Source organism: Clarias gariepinus, chromosome 19 (assembly GCF_024256425.1).
Source record: "Clarias gariepinus isolate MV-2021 ecotype Netherlands chromosome 19, CGAR_prim_01v2, whole genome shotgun sequence".
Lineage (NCBI taxonomy): Eukaryota > Metazoa > Chordata > Actinopteri > Siluriformes > Clariidae > Clarias > Clarias gariepinus.
This window is the reverse complement of record NC_071118.1, coordinates 26,257,099-26,279,021: the sequence shown is the minus strand read 5'-3', so window position 1 is coordinate 26,279,021 and position 21,923 is coordinate 26,257,099. Positions and strand designations below refer to the sequence as shown.

Sequence of the window (21,923 nt, the reverse complement as noted above, 5' to 3'; positions counted from 1 at the left end):
TGCAGAACTGTCGTCTGAAACCAAATTATTACTCAGATCAGAAAGTGGGATCACACAGTCGCAACGGGAAAAATGAAATTTCAGCATGAGTCAAGTCCGCTGAATAGTTGTGGCTGCGCACCAACTTCGGAGGGTTGCTATGGTTATAAATTATGTCAAATCTGTTCCTCCAAAAAACTAGGACGCTGCGAGGCAGAGAGGAATACTTCACACCAAAACAAAAATGTTATCAAGTCATGAACAAGTCACAAATAAATCATGGCTCTTTATTGTGTATTTGACCTCATTTATATATTCTTTCAAACTAACATCTGAAATATCATTTGTGATAGCAAAGTTAATGTTGACTTATGTTTCTTGAATATAAAATACTGACCTGTTCTATAAGAAGTGAGTAATTAGATTTAGTTTGAGCTTAAGATAGAAATATACCTCCTTAGTATATAGAATGAGAGGTGCTGCAATTAAAGGTACAGTCTTGTATATGCAATAAATGGACACTTATAAGAATATATATATATATATATATATATATATATATATATATATATATATATATATATATATATATATATACATTGATTAGCCATAACCTCAACACCACCACCACCAGACAAACGAAACAACATAGACTATATGAACCATAAACTAACTATACACCAGCAAACTGGTGACAGGATCACTGACACTCAAGACTCACCAAAGGCCAGCCTGTCCAGTCTAATCCCATAGAAAAGCCAATGCAGCAAAAATAATTGAAAAAAATTAACATCGACTTCCAATGTCTTCAAGATCTCCAAAATCCCAATCCACTTAAACGCCAAATAAACAAGTCGGATCCACAGGGGCCCCAACTCGCAACCCACAGCACCCAAAGAATCTAAAGGTGGTCTTAATGTTAATAGTTTTACCGCTTTGGCTGATCAGTGTATATAAACACTAACACATTACCATACTGCTGCTATGCTTTCATAACTCATCCTTTTACAGTTAGAGTTTTCTATTTTAATCCTATGTCTAGAACAAGTCAATAAAAAAAGATCTGGTTTCAACAGCAGGAGTTTAGAATGGTTGAAAATAGGAAAGTTTAATTATAGCTGTATTATGCTTTGCAAGCTACAGTATGGTCAAAAGTCACATCGTGCTTCTTTATGCACATTTTTTACAAGCCTGTACCTGTCTATAAACTGCAGTTTTTTGTGCCATGCCATTCCTTAGCACTGGGTCACATTTTTAATCTAGGATGCAAGAGTGAACAGAAGTACAAGAACTAGGACGGGCAGAAAAACTAGCAACAGAAAGCTCAGCTCTACCATGTACAGCATCAAGAGCAACGTCACATAGCAGCAACGGCAGCGTCTCTGCATACGCCGGATGGCCTGCATGACTCCACGAGGATGCTCGAAACATCCACAGACTCGTGCCGTCTCAGCACGCACCTGCAAACACTGCTCCAAAGTCGAACAGAACCCTGTACCGACTTCTGGTTCTGATTGTGTCGTCAGGTCTGAGAGATCTGGAGGACGAGTACAGAATGTGATATCCTCATGAAGCCTGTAAATCTGCCACTGTAGAAGTGGGGTTTTCTGACGACACAGGGGGCACTGTACTCGAGAGCAGTCTGCTGCCCGTTTGAGCATGATGGCCAAGCAGCGCTGGCACACGGTATGGTCACAGTTTAGCAGCGCTACGCTATGGTCACCCTGGGAGTGGTAGGGTTCGGTGCAAATCGGGCATTCTTCTAACGCAGAGTCAGTCGGTTCCCGAATCGGACGGCCAAGTGTCCTGCTGATCCCACCACCTGTCCTCTCTGTCCTTGACACAGTGTGCTCCCTTTCATCAGGACACAGTTTATTAAAATGTTCATTAAGCAAAGGTTCTTGAGCCAAACAGTCCCCTGAGTGAATTTCACTCAGGTTTGGTTCATCTGTAGCTGAAACCGTGGGGGTTTCGATGCTTCCTTGTGTTGTTCCTTCATCCAGATTATTTGAAAGTATCTGAACACAGAGATTTCCTGACTCTGGATTACAAATACATCCAGGTTTTCTTTCCTGATCTAAATTTTCAGGATGAGACAACCCAGGGTCCATGGCTCCAGAAAGAGAAACACATTCCAGAAAAAATAGTGTCCTATTCTGTCAAGCGGAAAATCGTTTACTTTTTCCAATAATGACTTTCCTTCTTCCATAACCTTTCAAAATTGCTGATGCATTGTTTTCAGTGTAGAGGTAAAAGGAAGGAGCATTATTTATTCTAGCTTGCCTTATCATTAAAAGGTGGAGCACTTTGAAAGCCCTGTGGGACTGAATCAAATTAATCAAGGTGCTGACCTCTGTAAGAAACAATAAGGTCAGTGTGGAAAAGCTTGCATTTCTTTGCCATATTCATTACATTTTTTAAAAGATGTGTATATGCTTTTCAAAAAAATGAGTGAGGGCAGAAGATCTGAGCCTTAGATTCACTGGTTTATTTGAGAATTTCTTTATATATATTTTGTATGACATCCATTTACAAAAATATTATATGGATGGATGGAAGACAGAAAATGGACAAATAAGTCAATGCATGGATGGATTGATGGATGAACAGATGAATAGATTGATGGGTGTAGAGGACTGGCTAAACGGACAGGTGTATGCATATATAGATGCATGGATGAATGAATGGTTGCAAAGGTGGCCGAACCAAGGGCTGGATTGTTAGGTATGTGGATAGATAGGTCAATTAGAATGTATTGATTAGTGATGAATAGATGGTTCAAGGACAGGTAAAGGGATCAGTGGATTGGGCATAGATGGATTGATGGATGGATGGATGGATAGATAGATAGATAGATAGATAGATAGATAGATAGATAGATAGATAGATATTTTGTAGTCAGTGTAAATACAGTTGATTTTCAGAGCAAAATGATTTTTAAATAAAAGTAAATATAGTTCATTATACAATCAATGCTGTAATTTTGCATTTTCATATATTAAACATATCTGTCGTCTTTAGCAATGATACATACAAGTCTATGGCATGTTAGAAACATCTCCTGAAGGTTAAATCAAAAAAATAATTAAATTCATTGAACAAAAGAAAAGTATTTTCCATTACATAGTATGGTACTGTATAGATTACTGAAGTCATTATAGAAACCTGTATGATTCATCCCAAACACCTGCAGATTTATAAAATCAATCTAGATGACAAGGCAATCGGGAACACACTGTTTCACTCGCTTTATCACAGTGCCTGCGGCAATGCATTTCTCACCCTCACTGTGGTGCCTGCACAGACGCAGAGCACACAAATAGCGAGAGATAGATAAAGAGAGAGAGAGAGGCCATGCAGTCAGGCGTGTAAGCGTAGGCACACTGAATACACTGTGTCTGATACTGCTGTGGTACAGAAGCTAATTCCATCAGTAAAATGGCCAACATCTGCACACTGACATAATGTTCAGACCATAACCCATCATCCCTTTCTCTCTCTCTCTCTCTCTCTCTCTCTCTCTCGGTTTAGCTGGATGACATCTGAAATATATATTCACAGGCTCAGACACTGCATATGGCACTTATCACAATAGGCTGATGATGCTGTAACATAAGATATTAATTAACACCACTTAGTGTTAGAATACAGGCTGAATTGAAACAAGTGTGAGGAGGAATGGTACTAAATAAATAATTTTAAACCTGCCTAGAATCTGGGATTTATGATAAGGGAGTTATGATAAGAGCTGCTGAAAGGCATTACTAATGCGTCATTAACTTGTGAAATAAGATGTTTTCCTTCGTCCTGAACCGACAACCTTGCACAGAAGGCATAGCTGATGCTTTAATAAAACAATATGGAAATCACAGTGGGGGGGAAAACATAACGTGCTGCTGCATGCCTTAAATACGTTTTCTATGACCCACAAGATGTTCCTGGCTCAATGGGAACAGCTGTAAACATATACAGTACAAGACTGATTTCATGGTTATAATACCACAAAAAACTAAAGTGTTTCGTGTTCAGCCGTACAGTAAAATTAGGGCAACAGACAAAGCATTATGATGCAGAAAAAGGTTTCTAATATCAACAACATGATGTCTATGGAACAGGAAATCTAGCCATACTATAACTTATTTGGAGTTAAGCCTAAATTAACTAAGGAATAAAAGTAAGTAAAAAACAAATAATAATCAGAAATGATTGTGTGATTATGTATAAACAGCACAGTAATATGCAAATTCTTACATAGGAAAAGTAATGAAATACTATGTTTGTATCCATATCCTTAGATTTACATTTAATGTTATGGAATGTTCACAATATCTATCATGGCTTATATTATATTTGTTACATAAACAGAAATATATAAACATGATTATACAAACAGAGCATTAACACTGGAAACTCCTTCCGTTTACATCTAATAAACATCTGCTTATAAAAAACAGTGTGAAAACAATATCAAATATTATACTCTTTGTATTAGGGCATTACAAATCCCTGTGTATGTTGTAACTATAAAAAAAAGTATTAATATAAACCTGTGATTTCTGTAGCATTGTTGTCAAAAATGCCATTATAAAAAAATAAATCAAGAAAAAAAACTAATCAGAATTAAGCAATAGTGTAAATACTATATAAGCTATCATGCATGCTTTTACATTTTACAATAATTCAAAATTATTTATATTTCTTTTCAGAGACAGATGGGATTTCTGCCTGATGAGCCATGGATACCACTAAAACCAAGTAAAAACTTTTAAAAGCAGTATACAAATATACAGTACATATAATAATTATGTTTTGGGAAAAAAAATGTTTAAATAATGTCTCTAGTGCTTAAGAGCAAAACTTGTGGGATTAGCATATTATTATTATTATTATTATTATTATTATTATTATTAATAAAAAAAAATGCCTAAGATGCCATTAGTATAATTGGGTTTCTACTAAACAAAACTGTTTCTGTTCATTTTCATCCAGAGTGTGGAAATGATCTGATGAAATCAGCCACAAGCCACAATTATGGCAAGCAGAGATTAGGTATGAAAACGCTGTACTGTTTGTACTGTATAACTGCAGCAACAAGCCCTCTCATTGTTGTTAACTTAATTTGGCAGCACACAAGGACAAACATGACTTACAATTCTAGATAACAACTCTGGAGTTATCAAGCTTTATTAAATACTAAACACTTTTAGTTTAGTTTCCATGTTCTAACGTGCACTGAAGACAGACTAAAATAAAACATAATAGTTTTATATAGTAAATATGTTCAGTTAATAAATATTTAACTCTCTATTATTTGTCCAAACATTACCAAATGAAACGTTTGGCCTATTAAACATATTACAATTATTTACAACCATTTACACCATAGCATCACTGAATTTTTTAATCTGATTAGACTAATAGTTATCTTTTATTTTCACCAAGCTGGCAGAAGCAGCATCATAAAGGCAGATCACAGGTTTATACAGTATTAATGTACTTATACGCATATAGGTGTTTGTTTTTTTGGAAGGAGTCTCCAGTGTCAGTACTTCGTGAGTTTAAGTCTTTAGAACAAATTGTGTTCTATCATTACATAAATTGTAACTTGATTCGTAGACATTCAACAACATTAAAATAACCTATAAATAAATAAAATATATAAATTTCCTTAAATACATTTATTCATCTTCCTTTCTGAGATACTGTAATACATGTTGATGCAGGATTACTTATCCAGCATAATGCAGATATTTTTGAAGCCACCAAAAATCTTATATAATGTGATATAGAGTTCTACCAGACAGACACAGAGACCACACCACCTTCGATATCATTTCTAAAGAATTGTGCACGACTAATAAAGAAAAAGATTAGAAAGTAGCATGATACTTACTATGCAGTGGTGTATGTATTGAATCATTCATGATACATACTTGTTTAAATCAGAGTGGCTGGGTTTTTTATGTAATTACGGAGACCGGTGCACAAATACATGAACTGCATTTCGGTAATACTAAGAGGACATCCTCTTAATTTACAGTGTAGAAATGATTGGGTCTTGTGGCTTCAGTTCGTCTTCTGTCCTGTCTGCTGTTATTGCTTGCATTAGCTGGAAGAGCTCTTCTGTCTGTGATGTGTTGTGATGCGTTGATTTCCCCTGATTGCACCGCAATAAAGTCAAGCTACAGCGATTCTCATAGAGAGAGAAAGTTTGCTCAGTGATTCATAATTCTCTCAGGCACTTCGATAAAGACAGCATGGTCCTTAAAAAAAAATGCTACCATTAGGGTTTTTGAGATTTTTCAGTCCTGATTCGTTGAACAGGTAAATATTTTGGGGCTTATCTTACTCAACTCAACTCAACTCAACTCAACTCAACTCAATATAATCCACCAATATGTTTCAGGACTGGAAAAGGATTTTTTTTTTCATTGATCAGATCCTTGGCAAACATCCTGTCCTGATCATTCGAACAACTGCACAACATCTGTATAGAAAGAAGAAAAAGATAATTAAAGCTGTTATACTGTTAAGGCCCCCTAAAACATGGGTGAATAACAATAAGTTAGTAAGTAATGATAAATAATAGGTAGATTAAATAAGCAATGATATTGTGCATAATAATACTGTATATACTGTACTGTATATGCTATAATGCTTAACAATTATAAAAACCTTATAATCATTTAAAAGTCCCATTTTGCTAATCCCATTGTTTATGAAGTCTGATCCCAAATATCAAAATTATACTTTTTTATATTGCACTGCATTACATATTAGCAATTTACTTTTAAATCGACTCCTAATATTAATATCGGAAGAAAGAAAAAAAAGAGTTATAAAGAGGTAATCTGTTAAAATACAGTAATTGTTATTGATAGTGAGAGTAATGACAAGGGACTGTTGCAAAGGCATCAATTTGCTGTCATTGTCAGTGTTTAAATGTTTATCATCGACAAGGACGAGTCCGACTTAAACAACGTTCATAAATAATAGATTAAATTATTGAAATTGCAGAGGTGTGGTCATAATGCATAATGCATTTTATATTAACTTTCAGTCAATATAAAATATTTTTTGACATAGATTAATGAAACATAATAAAATCCTGTACAAGAGTGTTGATAAATTGATTTGGCTTAACACAATCTGTAATTTGACCGTGTATCTGATAAATGAATGATGACATAAGAAAATGTTTTGTACCCTTCCGCATGTTTTATCACTACCAATATAGTGTCCTTAATCTATCTTTCACTCATAGATCACACTGTCAATGAGAGGTGATTATTACCTTGAGTCCAGGCCATATTTTTAATCAGAAGTCCAGCGTGTCGTGTTGGAAACGCAGACGTGGGCTGTTCTCGCTGTAGAATTGACTATACCAGCGCCGGTGTTTTTGGATGGCTGAGTCCTCTTTCACCAGCAATGGTTTAGAGATATACTTCTTATTGTTCCAAATCATCACATCCCGCTCAAACTGCCACAACAGAGACAACTGATTACATGGCTTGATTACTGATTGCTGATTAGGGGGAAAAAAAACTGCTGTGTTCGATTGCCTAAGCACTTCATTTTCATGCCACGTTATTGTTCTAGATCCCTCTCAAGCTCCAGTGGGACAGAAAATTAATTACTGTTGATGTCTCAACCCAGATGTTACTAGGGCTTGCATATGTAAGTCTCTGGATCGCTACAAAAACTCAACTGTCAAGTCAATGGAACACTACAAATGTACAAAAGACATTGGATCACAGTCAAACTACATACTGTAAGTGACTGAACCACTGTAAAAATCGTTGTAATTTTGGATCACTATCAAATTTTAAAGTCACTTAATCACTGGAATACTGCATAAATTATTGGAAGACTACACAAATACATAAGGCACTGCGTGCACTTTACAACTACACAAGTCAGTGGGTCACTATAAAACATATGTCACTGTAAAAAAAAAAAAGGTCACTGGATCATTGGCGAAAATACAGAAGTCATTGGATTCCTGTAAAATAAATTTCACCTGACCACTATTTTCCTTTTAAATCTAAATAAGGTGTAATAACAAATATTTTCGTCCAAAAATAACATCTGGATTAAATAGGAAATTGGTTTAATTAGATTTTTTTATTTCCATTCTTTTAACACACACACACACACACAATATTGTTGACTGAGGTGTTTGGAACAATTTACCTGAATACACTCTGCACGCAGGATGAATTTTGGCACCAGTGGAGGAATGTTGTTCTGGTAGAAGATGGTGTGTGACACACACTGCAGCAGCGGCTCCACTGGGGTCACACAGTGCAAGATCACACCATGGCCCAAGAAGCTGTGTTTAAACAGCAGGAATACTACACCTGGGCCAACCTACAGAGAAAACACACACGTCCTGTCAATCCTAACCGGAATGTTGACATGTACGTGCAGACTGTGTCTCTTTTATTGCTCTGTGCCATGAGCCTATTTTGTACTAATGCTATTATTATAATACTACATCGTTGTTGAATTCTTTATTCGGATTGTGTACAAGGTTGTCCTGACAGTAGTTCAGGATGTCATTTAATTCACATATTTATATTAATGTACTTGTGCGAACATGTTTCTATAATAATAATAATAATAATAATAATAATAATAACAACATTAATTATAACAGCATTTAATCCTAAGGGTTAGTGCAACCCTTAAAAGTTCGGCTTTGAACCCTAACAGTATGTTGTCTGCTCCTTCTTCACATTCTTTATCGTGGACAACGTGACTGCACCACTTCCACTGCGTGCAGTCAATTGGCCTTCAGCTTCACTTCTTCACACACACACACACACACACACACACACACACACTACACTGTACAGCCTTGAGCACTGACACGTCTCCCACATATCACTGCGTATAATTAGCATCACCATGGTTACACGCTAGAGCTTTTCAAAGATACCACAATCACACACACAGACAAATAAGCGAATGCTGAAGGTAAATTGTGTGCGTGAAGGGCGGATGTGAAACGCTCCCCCTTGTGTGGCAGTGCATTAAATTCTTTACACTCATGTCAGTTTTTGATCAAATGCTGCTCGAAAGAGATTTTTGTTGCAAAAAATAACAAAATCCATACGCATTACAGGAGTACGCACACGAAAACACACGCTACTCTGGCTTACAGTATGTTGGCCTGCTCATGAATCTCATAGCTGCATTTAATATAAAGCATGTAAATGATCATCAATAACACAATTCCATTACCATGGGCATGACATCTGAGCTGTTATTGACCGGCAAGGTGTCTTATTTCCTGCACAAGCCCAAGACAATGTGTGCATCTGGTCATGTGACCTTTCAAGGTAATAATATTAAAAGATGTGATATTGTTTTTTTTTATATAGATTTCAGAGATCTACTGTATATTGTAGCATTTATGATAATAAGATCAAGTGTGAGTTTCCAATGCTAACAATTAAAGAAATATAAGTCTATAGAGCTGTGCTGATATATGTAGTATTGGTGTAAACTAATGTAGTCGGTTTATTGTTACTGCTAAGTTGATTAATTAAAAAATAAAGTAAATTCCCGAAGTCCTTTATTCCTCATGCATCACAGCAATTCGCCATTTCTTAAACAATTTTTTGTGTCCGAAGTCGATGCCGAAATCAACTCTGATTGATCAGAAGGCATCAATTAATTCTCTGTTGAAAGTTTTCTCTAAATTTTGTACAAGCAGCTCCTTCATATAACAGAACAGCATTCATTTGTATCAGCAAGCTGTTCTATGACTTGCTGCTGCCCCCTGCCAGTCAGCCTTATCATTACCTGTCTGGCCACTACGTTCAGGTCCAATAGAGGCCAGTGTCTACCAAATACAGTGAGAGCATGCTTGACCAACATCTGAGAACAGTGCTTATTCGGCTCTGGCTCTGGATTCCATTCCACCTAAAAAAAAAAATGCACACACATGTAGTAGCGAAGACATTTAAATGAACAAGATGATGCTAGACAAGAAGTGTCTCTTCCCGTACTAGACATGATGAGTCATTGAGTAAATGTCAGGAATTACACTGCACGACAGTCTGGCACTTACAATGCCGGTTCCAGGGTTTAAACATGCCTCTGTAAAGCTCTTAATTAAATACAATCTGTAATGTAATCTCACCTTGACCTTGTAAATTATGCATGGAATAAAACACTAAGCGGCATGCTGGTATAGGACTACGGAGTGATGTGATTGATATGGGAGTGTGTAGGAGCAGAAGAAACGCTACTGTGACAATCCAGATGATGCCTTGCCCACCTTCCAGTCATGGCGGATGAACTCCCAGGTTTTACTGTTGGTGTAACGAAGGTCGACGCCACTCACAATACCCGGTGTGTGGAGATGGGCCAGGTGAGCAATATCTGCAGCATTCTCTGGGATCTCCTAAGGGGGAAAATCAAGGTTTGTACAAGTGTAAGTGTAATATCCTTCTGTTTTTTTCCCCCCTTTAATCTAATTTAAAATCTCTCAAGCATCACTGCTCAACCACATTTATTTTCACAGATGTAACACTCATAAAACTGTAACTATATATACACTGGTGATCCATTTTTTTTGTGAACTTTTTTTTTACATGCAGCATTACCTCTATGTGAGCATTGATAAAGTGCTCTGTGCGTCCACGGTAAACCCACTCCTTGTTGGTGATCTCTTTCTGCTCAGGTATCGTCCAGCCTGGTTCCTTTCCATCACAGTGGAACCAAACCAAGATCTGCTCATTAATCTCACAGCTGAACCAACAGCGCACCTTAGCAAACTCTGGTACTGTACATATAAAAATGTGGACACATATTACAGCAAGACAGGTAGGGAGTAACCAATTATATACTTGTACATTCACTTGACTCCCATCATACATCCATTTATCTATCTATCTTCCACCTATCCTTTCATTCATCCTCCTATTCATCCATACACGCCTCTATCTACTCATCCGTCCGTCCATCCATACACTCATTGTTCATCCATCATTCATTAATCCATTTATGTATCTGTCCATTTATTAACCATTTAATCCATCATTGACAGCCATCTATTTATACATTTGCTTATCCATCCACCCATCCACTTATCCATCCATCCATCCATCCTCACATCCATTCATTCACCAATCCACTTTCCCATTCATCCAACCACCCATCTATCTACCAATCTATCCATCCACCCTCTTGTCCCTCCATTCATCAATCCATTTATGTATCTGTCCATTTATTGTCAGTTCAATTTAATCATCAAAAATTCACCGACATTTGTTCACATAAATAACCATTTAATCATCCATTTATCTATCAATTCACCAATCCATCCATCCGCCCTTTCCATTCTTCCCTTTTTTTTGCATCAATCTCTCATCCATTGATCCATTCATTTGTCTATCTATCTATCTATCTATCTATCTATCTATTCCCTTGTAAACACATTTATATATTAACTCATCTACTGTATGTGTCCATTTATTTAACTATCCATCAATCCATGCATACAGTATACAGTACATCTTCATCAGTCCATTCATTTTACTCATGCTTTTATCTATCTATCTATCTATCTATCTATCTATCTATCTATCTATCTATTCATCCATCTATCTATTATCTTACCTTTTTCAGCATATGGGATTTTGACACACCTCCCATCCTCTCCTCGAAACTGCCACCCATGGAAGGGACATTCTATACAGTTGCCCACCACTCTGCCTCCTACAGCCAGATTAGCCCCTAGGTGGGGGCAGTAGGCATCCATTACATAGACCTTCCCATCCTGACCTCGAAACACAGCAACCTGCTCACCTGAGAACATAAACAACAAACAGGGAATTTACAACAGGGGAGACGGTCAAGTCTTTTTCTGGAAATCTGGCTATTACTATTCTCATTAATGTAACAAAAAGTAACTTCAGTGTTCAACACAAAGTAATCTAAAGAGGGCAGCAGTGGGCCACTGATCATGCTTCTTCAAATGAATACAGTACTCAACTACACCTACAGGGTGCCCATCAAAGAGCTAAATTGTATTTTTTACAATTTAATGTAAGAAATCATAGATGAATAAGTCCACATATAGAGCAAACTGTAGATTTAACAATCCATCTTTGGCAGTTGATAACTGTTGATAACATTCTTATATATGCATAAAATTGCATAATTAATAAAACCTAAAAAGTGTTGATATAAGAAGTACAATATTTATATTACCGTAAAGACAATGTTAGAAATCTAATAAAAGAATACACCATGCACGATTACAAAAACAAATATTTTATAATGTACAAAATCTAAAAGTGACCTGTAAAGCATACATTAAATTAAAGCAAATATTAATTGTTTTTGTACAGTAAGGATATTTAAACTCTAGGTTCCTGTTAAATGTCATTCAGACTCTAACCTCCTGACTGATCATAAACCTCTGAAACATTTGCAACTTGTGTCTCTTTATACTGTACTTCCTGGAGGTTCCTCAATCAATAACTTCTCTCTTACCACATCAATCCTAATTAAATAAAATTGTCCCTAAGGTGACATTAACAAACCTCAAAAGCTCTATGCATTAAGTCTTTACTAATTCATACTTTTCTAGCTTGTAACCACTGATCCGATATCCATAGTCTGTTAATCTTTAAGATGCAAATGCTTTTCCACATTTCAAACTGACACAGCATTTAAAAAACTGAGTGCTTATACTAGAGTTTCTTTACACTCAACCGCAGGTATAAGAGAACATTTTATAGGTTACATTGTACTAAGTTTAGGAAGATCCTCTTTAATTACCGGAAAGGGGAAAACCAATTAACTGTCCAACTACATGTCCTTATCATAACGTTGTACCAGATCATGAGTGTGCTGGCACAAAAGTTAAAACTTCAAAGGCAAATTATGCAAATAAAGAGGGGAGACAGAATAAAAGACTAAAGCGCCACTGCTGCACTATTTTTTAAGTAGAGAGTGGAACCTATAGGCAGGTGAAATAGGCACTTTTTAAAATTTTTGATTTATAAAAGAATAGATTTTATTTTAAAATAAATATTTTGCTCAGCTGAAAACCACACATCAATTACATTGATAAGTTCATCATTCAAAGTCAACATTTCTTTCAACAGTCGACTGTACGTATTCCTAAACCAGTCTTCATCTTACATGGCAATGCCATCCGGGAAGATATTATGATGTTTCTCAGCACCCAGGATACATTTGTATCCCATAATAACAAAAGAAAAGGTTCCAAAATATGTTCACAACACAAAAACTTCTCTCCAGAGCAACCTTGCTAAGAAACACACAATCAGAGAGAAACAGAATAAAGCATGTGAGGTAACTAAAGACGCTGAACTGCCTTGGTGACAAAGGCCAACCCCAAGCTTAATCCTCAATTTTTTTCAGCAGTGAGGTAACATTTGGTCAGTAATATAAGCAGTATATGTGGCATAACAGGAGTCAGCACATCTTTGGTCTTAAGTCACCATAGGGATGCTTTTCTGTTTGGGAATTGTTAGTCCTCTCTCAAGCTTTTATTTAATTTTATTAAATGACCTAAAAATGTATAATCTTTGAAATATTAAAGTATTTATACTGCATTTCATATTTATTAGAATTTAATTGTTATTAGGGTTATTGTCTGACACATCCATTTATAAACCACATTTATCATTGTTTCAAATTTTGCATGGCTCATGTTAATGCAAAAATAATGCAAACAATAATATAGTCTCAGATCGGCTAAATGTTCTTAATTAGATGTAATAAAATTGTGCTCTGAGGCTCTGTATAATCCTGTATAGTAAATAGTATTTATTTATTCTTTATATGGTGATATGTATTGACAATTTAAACCTGCTGAAAGAATAATTGTTATATTATAACCTAATTTTATTATTATTTAACAAATAACAACTTTAAAATCACAACATATTGTGTATAAAAAAGATGCATTAAAAACACTGTGTAATGAAGCCTTTTTATGATAAAATGTTATCATGCTCTGGGTGTGTTCTGTCAGTTTCAGTCAGTGACCTTCACCAGTGTAAATGTGTAAATGTACTGAATCGATCAAAGCTCTGGCATTGGTTACTCCTGGATCTCTAGGTAATGTTTAATAGGTGCTATCAATATGTCATGAAGACACACATGAAATTTTAGTTACTGTGTTTAGTATAAAGTTGTCAGGCAAGTAGTTATCAAGAAAAAAAGAAAAAATAATAATTTTTAATTTGTAAATTTAAATATTTAATGTGTAGATTGTAATTTATCAATATTGTAAGTTGTATTTTTATAATAGGCTTCCAGCAGCAACTTTCATACAAGAAAAAAAGAGAAAAGAAAAAGAACAAATAAATAAATAAATAAATAACAGCAACAGCAACAATTGTTGCAGAATTTTACTTTGTTTAAAGGTAAAAAAAATGAAAATATATATTTTAAAGAGTAAGAGCAAATATAAAGAGAGTATAGTACAGTATAGTACTTTTGCAATGCGCTTTTTGGAATATGTATTTCTTGCGCCTAAAGACTTTGTGTAGGCTTTATGTAGATTCGTTTCCAACCATAGTCCAAACCATAGTTAAGCAAAGAAAAACAATAAAGCTTGTGCATCTAAATGAATCGGTTCTTAATACTGATCTGAGTCAGAAAAAAAAAGAGTCGGTGTTATCACCCCCCCCCCTCCCCACCCCCGCAATGAACAGACAGAGCAAGAGAAAAAAAGATTGTATTATTCAAAAAATAATAATGCATTTTTGGAACGTCTAAATACTTTTGCAATTGGCACTGAGCCTTTATGTTTCACTATTGGGTGATAGTTTCTTTTATCAAAGATAAACTTTAAAATATTTGAGTAGCTTGTGCCAGTTATTGAAGTGACCTCAAAACGTGCAGATGGTTGCAAAACTGGGTGAGGAGAGCTATTTTTTGCCTTACACACACACACACACACACAGCTCAGATTCAGAGGGATGTACAGTACCAGATCCCGGGGGGGAAATAACAGCCTTATTATAATACAAATAATAAACCTTATAATGATTCAGTGAGTCACGGGACACTCGGTGATGCGTGATGATATGTTAGTGAACTTGGACAGATCGTTATTAACATGTGAGTACGTCCTGCTTCGGGCCTGTGTCTGATCTTTTGGCGGAATCTCGTTATGACACGTTTTCCCCCACGCTCGTGCTGGAGTGCGCAGTGCGTGAAAACCTCGCGCGCGTCGCGTCATTTTGCTAAGGGATCTACAACCTACGTACCCAGCACGGTCACGCTCTTGACGTCTCCCCGCTCCAGCATGTGCGAGTCCAGGATCCGGTACCAGCCGTTCGGGTAGACCGGAGGCAGTTCCCCGGTCTTGCGCCTCCGCCGCACCTCGTTGGCGGCACGCGCTCGGGAGCGCCCGTCCTCCGCGACGTATCCCACATCGTCGGGACTCCGCAGCAGCTCCAGGGGAGCGAACAGGAGCCGGTAGAGCCAGCCCGCCGCCAGGAGCAGCGCGCCCGCCAGGATGCACGCCGCGGCGCGCGCCGGAGCTCCGGCCAGGCCGGTTTTCCGCCACAGCTCGGGGTAACCGTACCCGCTGTCCAACAGCACGTCGGACGGGTCTCGCACGTGCATCAGCACGGTGGCGGTGAAGGCGATCGCGACCCCGGCGAGCACCTTGACGAGTTGTGAGCTCACGGAACCCTCCATGATGCAGCTCGATCAGTGCATGTCACACTGCTGTCACGCCGGCGTAACGATCAATTACCGACAAAACGCTCGTGCCTCTCTTTGTAAGGCGTGACGTCACGCCTTTCCCCAATACTGTATTAGAATGTAACCTAGGTGAGACGCGAACGTTGTTGTGTTTGATGCATGCATCAAGGTCGCCATTGTTCCTGTTACTACAACATTCATTTGTGTGCCCAGAGGAAAACAACAGCAATTATCTTAAAATGCATACTTAGAAATAAAGGCACACTACTGTACTTGTATAGCAGTGTCATTAATTGTGAATATTCTCTATGCATTTATAGGAAACTGCATGTGGTGGCAGGAATTAAAGGTTGTGCACAAAAGTAAATGGCAATAAAAATTACAGATTGGTACCTTAATTTCTGACAAGGTTTTAAACAACTTCTAATTTGATCAAGATTTAAGAAGTTTTCTTAATTGGTCTTTGTTGATATCCACAGTGGCTCGTTTTACTACTGTAATTTGTCTCAATGCATCCTGGACAAAGGTGGAGGATTTTGGATGGAATATTCTGTCATCTAGTTTGTTCAGAGATTTGGATCGGCACAGTGTCTTTGAAATGACAGATTTAGCAGCACCAGTCCGATGTAATACTACTTGATATTTAAACGTTTTCAAATGCACATTTTGAAAAACAAATCACATACATCAACAGAAGCTGTTAAAGTTATATTACAATTTTAATTACAAGCACTATATTTAAATTATAAAGGGAAGGTAGTGCTCCCCTGTCATTATACACAATATAGAGCTATTAAAGCTTTATAATTAATTAGCTTCTATATATAATTTTTTTCTTAGTGTGGGACAAGGGTGACAAGACACCACAATTTTTTTTTAGAACATGTCCTTCATTTGAAGGCCAAAAATAGTGATCCATCTGAAATGTACAGTATCAGTGTGTATCATGTGTGTTAAGTTTGTCTGGCAGGTTGATACACACAGAACTTCATGCTGAAACGAAGTTTAGGGGAAAATGTTCAATATGTGTTTATATACTGTACTTCATAGATAAATATTGTTCTTAAATTTGTTACTCTTCTCCAGTTCTACAGTATGTAAAACTTATAACAGTGTTTTTACACCTTTAAAAATTCAGGAACTATCCAAAGAAACTATTCATAAAGGATCCTGTATGAATCCTCAGCATGGCTTATTTAATTTAATTTTGCTTTTACTAAAAGTATTTTGAAAGCAAGGTAATAAACAATATATTTTTGAATGCAAGTGATAAAGTAATAAAAGTAATAAGGACTCGATTACCCCACCCTGTCCTTTTTCTCTGTTACCCAAATTATAAAACCCATTCAATTCAAGAAAAGAAAAAACAAAGGAAAAAATGCAAACAATTTGGTTTATTGAATACAGTTAATTGTTTGTCACTGAAAGATGTGTCATAACAGTGATAACTGGAGACAGAGCTATGGAGAATTTCATTTAAGACTGGGAAAACCCATGTAGGTGACACTCCAGAAGTGGACGAAGCGAGCTCTCATTTTCTGCTTGATAGAGTTTTTACCCATGTCACTATTGATGTCCGCATACTGATAGCCATCACTCAACTTGGGCCATGCTACGGGAACGTCCGACTCACCAATGTTGGGGTCACTGAGCAGGGCAAAGAGAGGACATGAAATACAAAATTAGTAACTTGCTGTGGTGAACAAGTCATAAACCAAGAAACAGCTTTCCAGTCCCATGATTTTGGCGCTCTAGGACCTTATTGACGAAGGTAAAAACACAGGTAGCTTGCATTTAAGGAAATTCTATAATCTAACATATTGTGTTTGGCTAACATTTTATCTATTCATATGTCCTTTTGGTGCACATCAATTGGTTCACGGCTGCTCATGAATTTTTTGCAGAAACAGTGCTTAAACACAGTGCTGATCTCTTTTAGGTTTTTGTTGTGGTAGTGCATTACCCAGATCTGGCAAAGTTGGTCCAGTAAGCGATCATGTATTTGGAGACACGGCGATGTCTGGGCATGTAAGCCAGGGGAGTGGTGAAAGGCTTTCCGAACACATACTGCAGGTCGTCAGCATGGTCAGCCCCCATCCAGCTGGGATATGCAGGCAGGCGGCTGGGCTCTGAGAACAGGTACGAATAAGTACGTCCTGTCCTGAAAGGAAGCAAGAATACATTTAATGAGAGAGGTAATTTAATTAAAGATCTAATGTCAGTAAATGTTTAGTCATCCTGGTAATTTTAAACAATCAGGTCACTTTATAGTAAGGCAAAGAAATGCTTGCTACTCGGAAATGAGCAAGATAAAAAAAAACATAGTTTTTAGTTAAAAATTTAAGGCCAGAGGAAACTTTTCAAATTTGTTTATATTGACAAGAATACGTATTCACCCACTTGGCATGTTGGGCATGTAAATACAGAGCCGTCTGTGTTGGCACCAGGAAAGTGTAGTCAGTCTCGATGTCCACAATTGTCTTTTTGATATCATTTTTACCAGGACTGGTTCCCCAGTTAGCGGTGTACTGCTCATAAGCTGCTGAAGCTGCTGCTGCACCTTTATCACTCGTCAAAGCAGTCAGGAGGTTTTTGACATCTTCACTGTGTGAGCAAAAATACAAAAAGAAGACATGCTTGTTTCTATAGTAACAGCGACTTGAATACTTCCCTATAACGGTATTCCTGAAGTGTCTCATTACTTACATACTTATTGTACTGTACACTCTTGCTAAAAGTTGTTTAATTTTTTGCTTTGTGTCTTAAAATCTTTAAAACTTCTACGCTTAAACCTTTAACAGTGTATTCTTATAATCCAAAGTAATATGAGAGCTGATACGAGAAGCAATTTAAGAATGTAAGAACCCTTAACTTTCCTAAGAGACCTTGAAAAAAACCCGGAATAAGAGTTTACTAAATTGTTTATCCAGTGCAACACATTAAATCCACGGACCAGAACTCTACAGTGGTGTTTCTTACACAGGTGTGGGCTGGAGCGGCTGGTTGATGGAAGGAATATCAAAGCCAGTGAAAATGTGCCCGTCCATGTCATTAACTCCACCAATGTAGTCGACATCAGCAGCGTTACTGAACAGTGTGCTGGGGTCAGCGGGGAGGAAATCACCGTCAATCACCGGGGCGAGGGCCAGGTTTTTCACAATGGGGTCTAAAAGAGGATTTTACACTTAATGATGGGAACTCATGTTATCTCTTTAATTGCTTTTATATCCTATTCCTGGATTACCAATACACGAGGGGCGTTCAAGTGAAAACAGGACTTTCGATTTGAAGTTGGCGACAAATTATACGTCAATTTTTAAGAATCCGACGTCCCACTGGAAACAACTGCAGTGGTCTCTGAGCCACCTCATCGAGGATCGTAATTTTTCCGGACATACGACCTTCTTCAAAACGTTTGCATTATCAAAATGTTTTACTGCAGCTAAGAGCCTAGAAGTCCTGCCTTCATTCATGAGAAACTTTATCACGAGTCCCGGTTTCACTTGAACGCGCCTTGTAAATATTTTTGCCTTTTATGTTGTACAACATTTAATTCAACAAATCAAATCAGGGCATTAATAACACAATGTTCTCAAAAAACAAAATGTGTATATTATAAGATTAGAAAAACTACTCTCTGTAACTATAGTTTGTATAAGTGCTTACTTGTTGCAGAACCATGCAGGTTAAGTGTTCCAGCAAGAGTTATCAGTACTGAGTCAGTCATCTTTAGGCAGGCTCCCATGCTCTGATCTGTGGGACAGCCCACTTTCTTAGCAACCTGCCAGCATTTAAAAGAAACATTTTACTTTTCGACATCAGGTAGCAAATTGGTGCCTAAACAAACTTACAATTATGCTATTAGTATAACAGAACATGATTTGCTCATGAGTGCAAACTATTGTCACATACAGCAGTGTCTCTAATAAATATATTACATTATGATCAGCATGTGCAAGAAACAATTCATTCATAAATATGGGGTAGCAAGGCTGAGTGGCAGTCGCCATCTTATGCCACCAACCTGCACACATCTATGTATCTGGATAAAATAACAAAGATCACTATAATATTCCAGTATATTCTGTTATAGACAGGATTATTCAGATTAATTATGTGGCACAGTATATTGATTATCATTGTTACCTCTTCAGCAAAGGCTCTAGGATTCCTATTAACAGCCCAAGGACACAGAGCAACACCACTCTGGGAAATAGCTCTGCGAATCAAGCCTTTGTTGTGTGGGGTCAGCATCTGTATAAACACACAAACACACACACACACATTTCAACTCACGAAGGAAAAGCGCATAACCATACACAATATGAAATCAAAAGAGAAACAATCCAGTTTTTACTGTACCTGAAAGCTCACACTGGCTGCTCCGGCAGATTCTCCGAAAATAGTGATGTTGTTTGGATCTCCTCCGAAAGCCTTAATGTTCCTGTGAACCCAAGCAATGGCAGCTTGCTGATCCCAGAGCCCATAGTTTCCTTAAAAAAAAATTTTTTAAAGGGTGTGGTCAATTAATCACAATAATATTTTTTTCATAAATTATTCTAAAAGGATAATTCAGGTTGCTTTAAATAATGTAGATCTTCAAAGATCATTCAAAGTGCTGTTGAATTCCTGATTCTGATTGGTTAAAAGGGGTTGTTCCATTTCCTGTAAGAGCAGCTTTGATAATAGGGGCAGCTGCAATGTAAATATGTAATATGTAGTAATATATATACAGTAATATGAGTTGCAGCAGGCTGATTTACACTTTTAATTGGTAGATTTTAAAGAATTTTGTTAATGCAACAACAACAAAAAAAAAAGTCCTACCAAATACGTAATTATTGCTCCGGTGGAAAATATATTATTTTCGTATTATATATATTGATATATAATATATATAATTAATATTAATATTAATATTATAAAAAAAAATTATTACGTCTACAACAACAATGGGTAAAGAATTATGTAATTAAATCTAATCAAATTAGTTGCCCGTGATACTCACCGGGCAAATCCGCGTCTCCAGTACTGAGAAAACCAAGCGCACCGACACGATAATTCACAGTGACCACAATGACGTTTCCCCGGTCAGCAATCTCCTCTCCATCGTACAGGTAGTTATTTAAGAAGTTGGCCCCCATTGAGCCACCGACCAAGTAGCCACCACCGAAGAAGTAAATCATGACGGGGAGGCCGGTGGAAACTAGAAAGAAACACATTATTACACTATAGGCTTTGCATCAGTTCTCTGAATGACTCCTTGTCCTAGTGGCTAATAGTTTTCTTACTTGAACGGCCTTGTGGTACCCAGATGTTGAGGTAAAGGCAGTCCTCACTGCCGCGAGTTTCACTCTGGATCAAGTTCAGCTGCAGGCACCTCTTAGGAAAGTCAACGGCCTTCAAAACACCTGCACAGAAACAGCTGGAGGAAGTTGGCCCGCAGAAATAATGAAATAAATGGCACTGTCGCCCTGCACCTCCAGGGTCCGGGTTCGAGAGTGAGTGAGTTAAATGGTATCTGTTTCTGGATTGCAACTTTTTTTAATCAAATAAAGTGGAAAACATAGCATATGCTTGATTATTAGAAGGAAGAAAGTCGATGAAAGAAGCAGCGACACTCACCAGTCCAGCCAGGATGAGGAGTCGGTTTCTCGAATCGGACTGGTTGTGCGGCGAACGGGACCCCTTTAAAGACATCCATGTAGCGGAAGAGTCCTACATTACGATTCTTCCCCTCAACCATCCCTCCCTCTGTGTATACAACTCCCAGCTATGGCATACACAAGAATATGGCCAGATGTTGTTGTTTTTTTATCTTAATCTTAATTGATAGAATAGCTTTTTATGCTAGGTATTAAAAAAAAAATTATCACCACCATATTAAATTAATTTTAGTTTTAAACCAATGCAACAGTTGCACTTTACAATATATTTTTTAAACCTTTTTTGAGGAAGATACAAAAACAAGTTTTGTCAAAATTATAATTGTCAAATTTTATTTAAAGAAAGTAATTGAACATATTGACTTACCGAGGATGCACTTGCAGTGCTCATAAAAAGCCCCAAAACCGCTAAAATTCCCACCACAGCCATATTTACTCTCTGAACAGCAGTAAAACCAAAAATTGTTCTTTTGCCTTATATATAGATACATATATCTGCTCATATCTCTGCTCGGCAAAATTGGCATGGCGCTATTTTTATTTCAAGGGCCAACACATGTCTCCTTATCT

General features: G+C 37.1%; 3 protein-coding genes across 3 annotated transcripts; all 3 read right to left on the bottom strand.

Moving 5' to 3' along the window:
• Positions 1–594: 594 nt before the first annotated feature.
• Positions 595–2,198, bottom strand: LOC128507984 (uncharacterized). Its single transcript, XM_053479172.1, has one exon. It carries the CDS (start codon positions 2,088–2,090, stop codon positions 1,239–1,241), a length of 852 nt encoding a protein of 283 aa, XP_053335147.1. The 5' UTR covers positions 2,091–2,198; the 3' UTR covers positions 595–1,238.
• A 3,180-nt stretch (positions 2,199–5,378) lies between these two features.
• On the bottom strand, positions 5,379–16,053 carry zgc:92275 (cholesterol 7-desaturase nvd). Its single transcript, XM_053478996.1, has 8 exons — positions 15,246–16,053; positions 11,611–11,799; positions 10,596–10,774; positions 10,268–10,393; positions 9,790–9,909; positions 8,173–8,349; positions 7,274–7,459; positions 5,379–6,466 (listed from the first exon to the last, which is right to left on the bottom strand). Exons 1-7 carry the CDS (start codon positions 15,679–15,681, stop codon positions 7,298–7,300), a joined length of 1,389 nt encoding a protein of 462 aa, XP_053334971.1. The 5' UTR covers positions 15,682–16,053; the 3' UTR covers positions 5,379–6,466; positions 7,274–7,297.
• A 1,009-nt stretch (positions 16,054–17,062) lies between these two features.
• LOC128507154 (bile salt-activated lipase-like) lies at positions 17,063–21,844 on the bottom strand. The gene is made up of 11 exons (XM_053477826.1): positions 21,721–21,844; positions 21,313–21,460; positions 20,979–21,098; positions 20,696–20,893; positions 20,050–20,180; positions 19,834–19,941; positions 19,354–19,468; positions 18,667–18,853; positions 18,088–18,291; positions 17,651–17,848; positions 17,063–17,334 (listed from the first exon to the last, which is right to left on the bottom strand). Exons 1-11 carry the CDS (start codon positions 21,781–21,783, stop codon positions 17,160–17,162), a joined length of 1,647 nt encoding a protein of 548 aa, XP_053333801.1. The 5' UTR covers positions 21,784–21,844; the 3' UTR covers positions 17,063–17,159.
• Between the last annotated feature and the right edge of the window lie 79 nt (positions 21,845–21,923).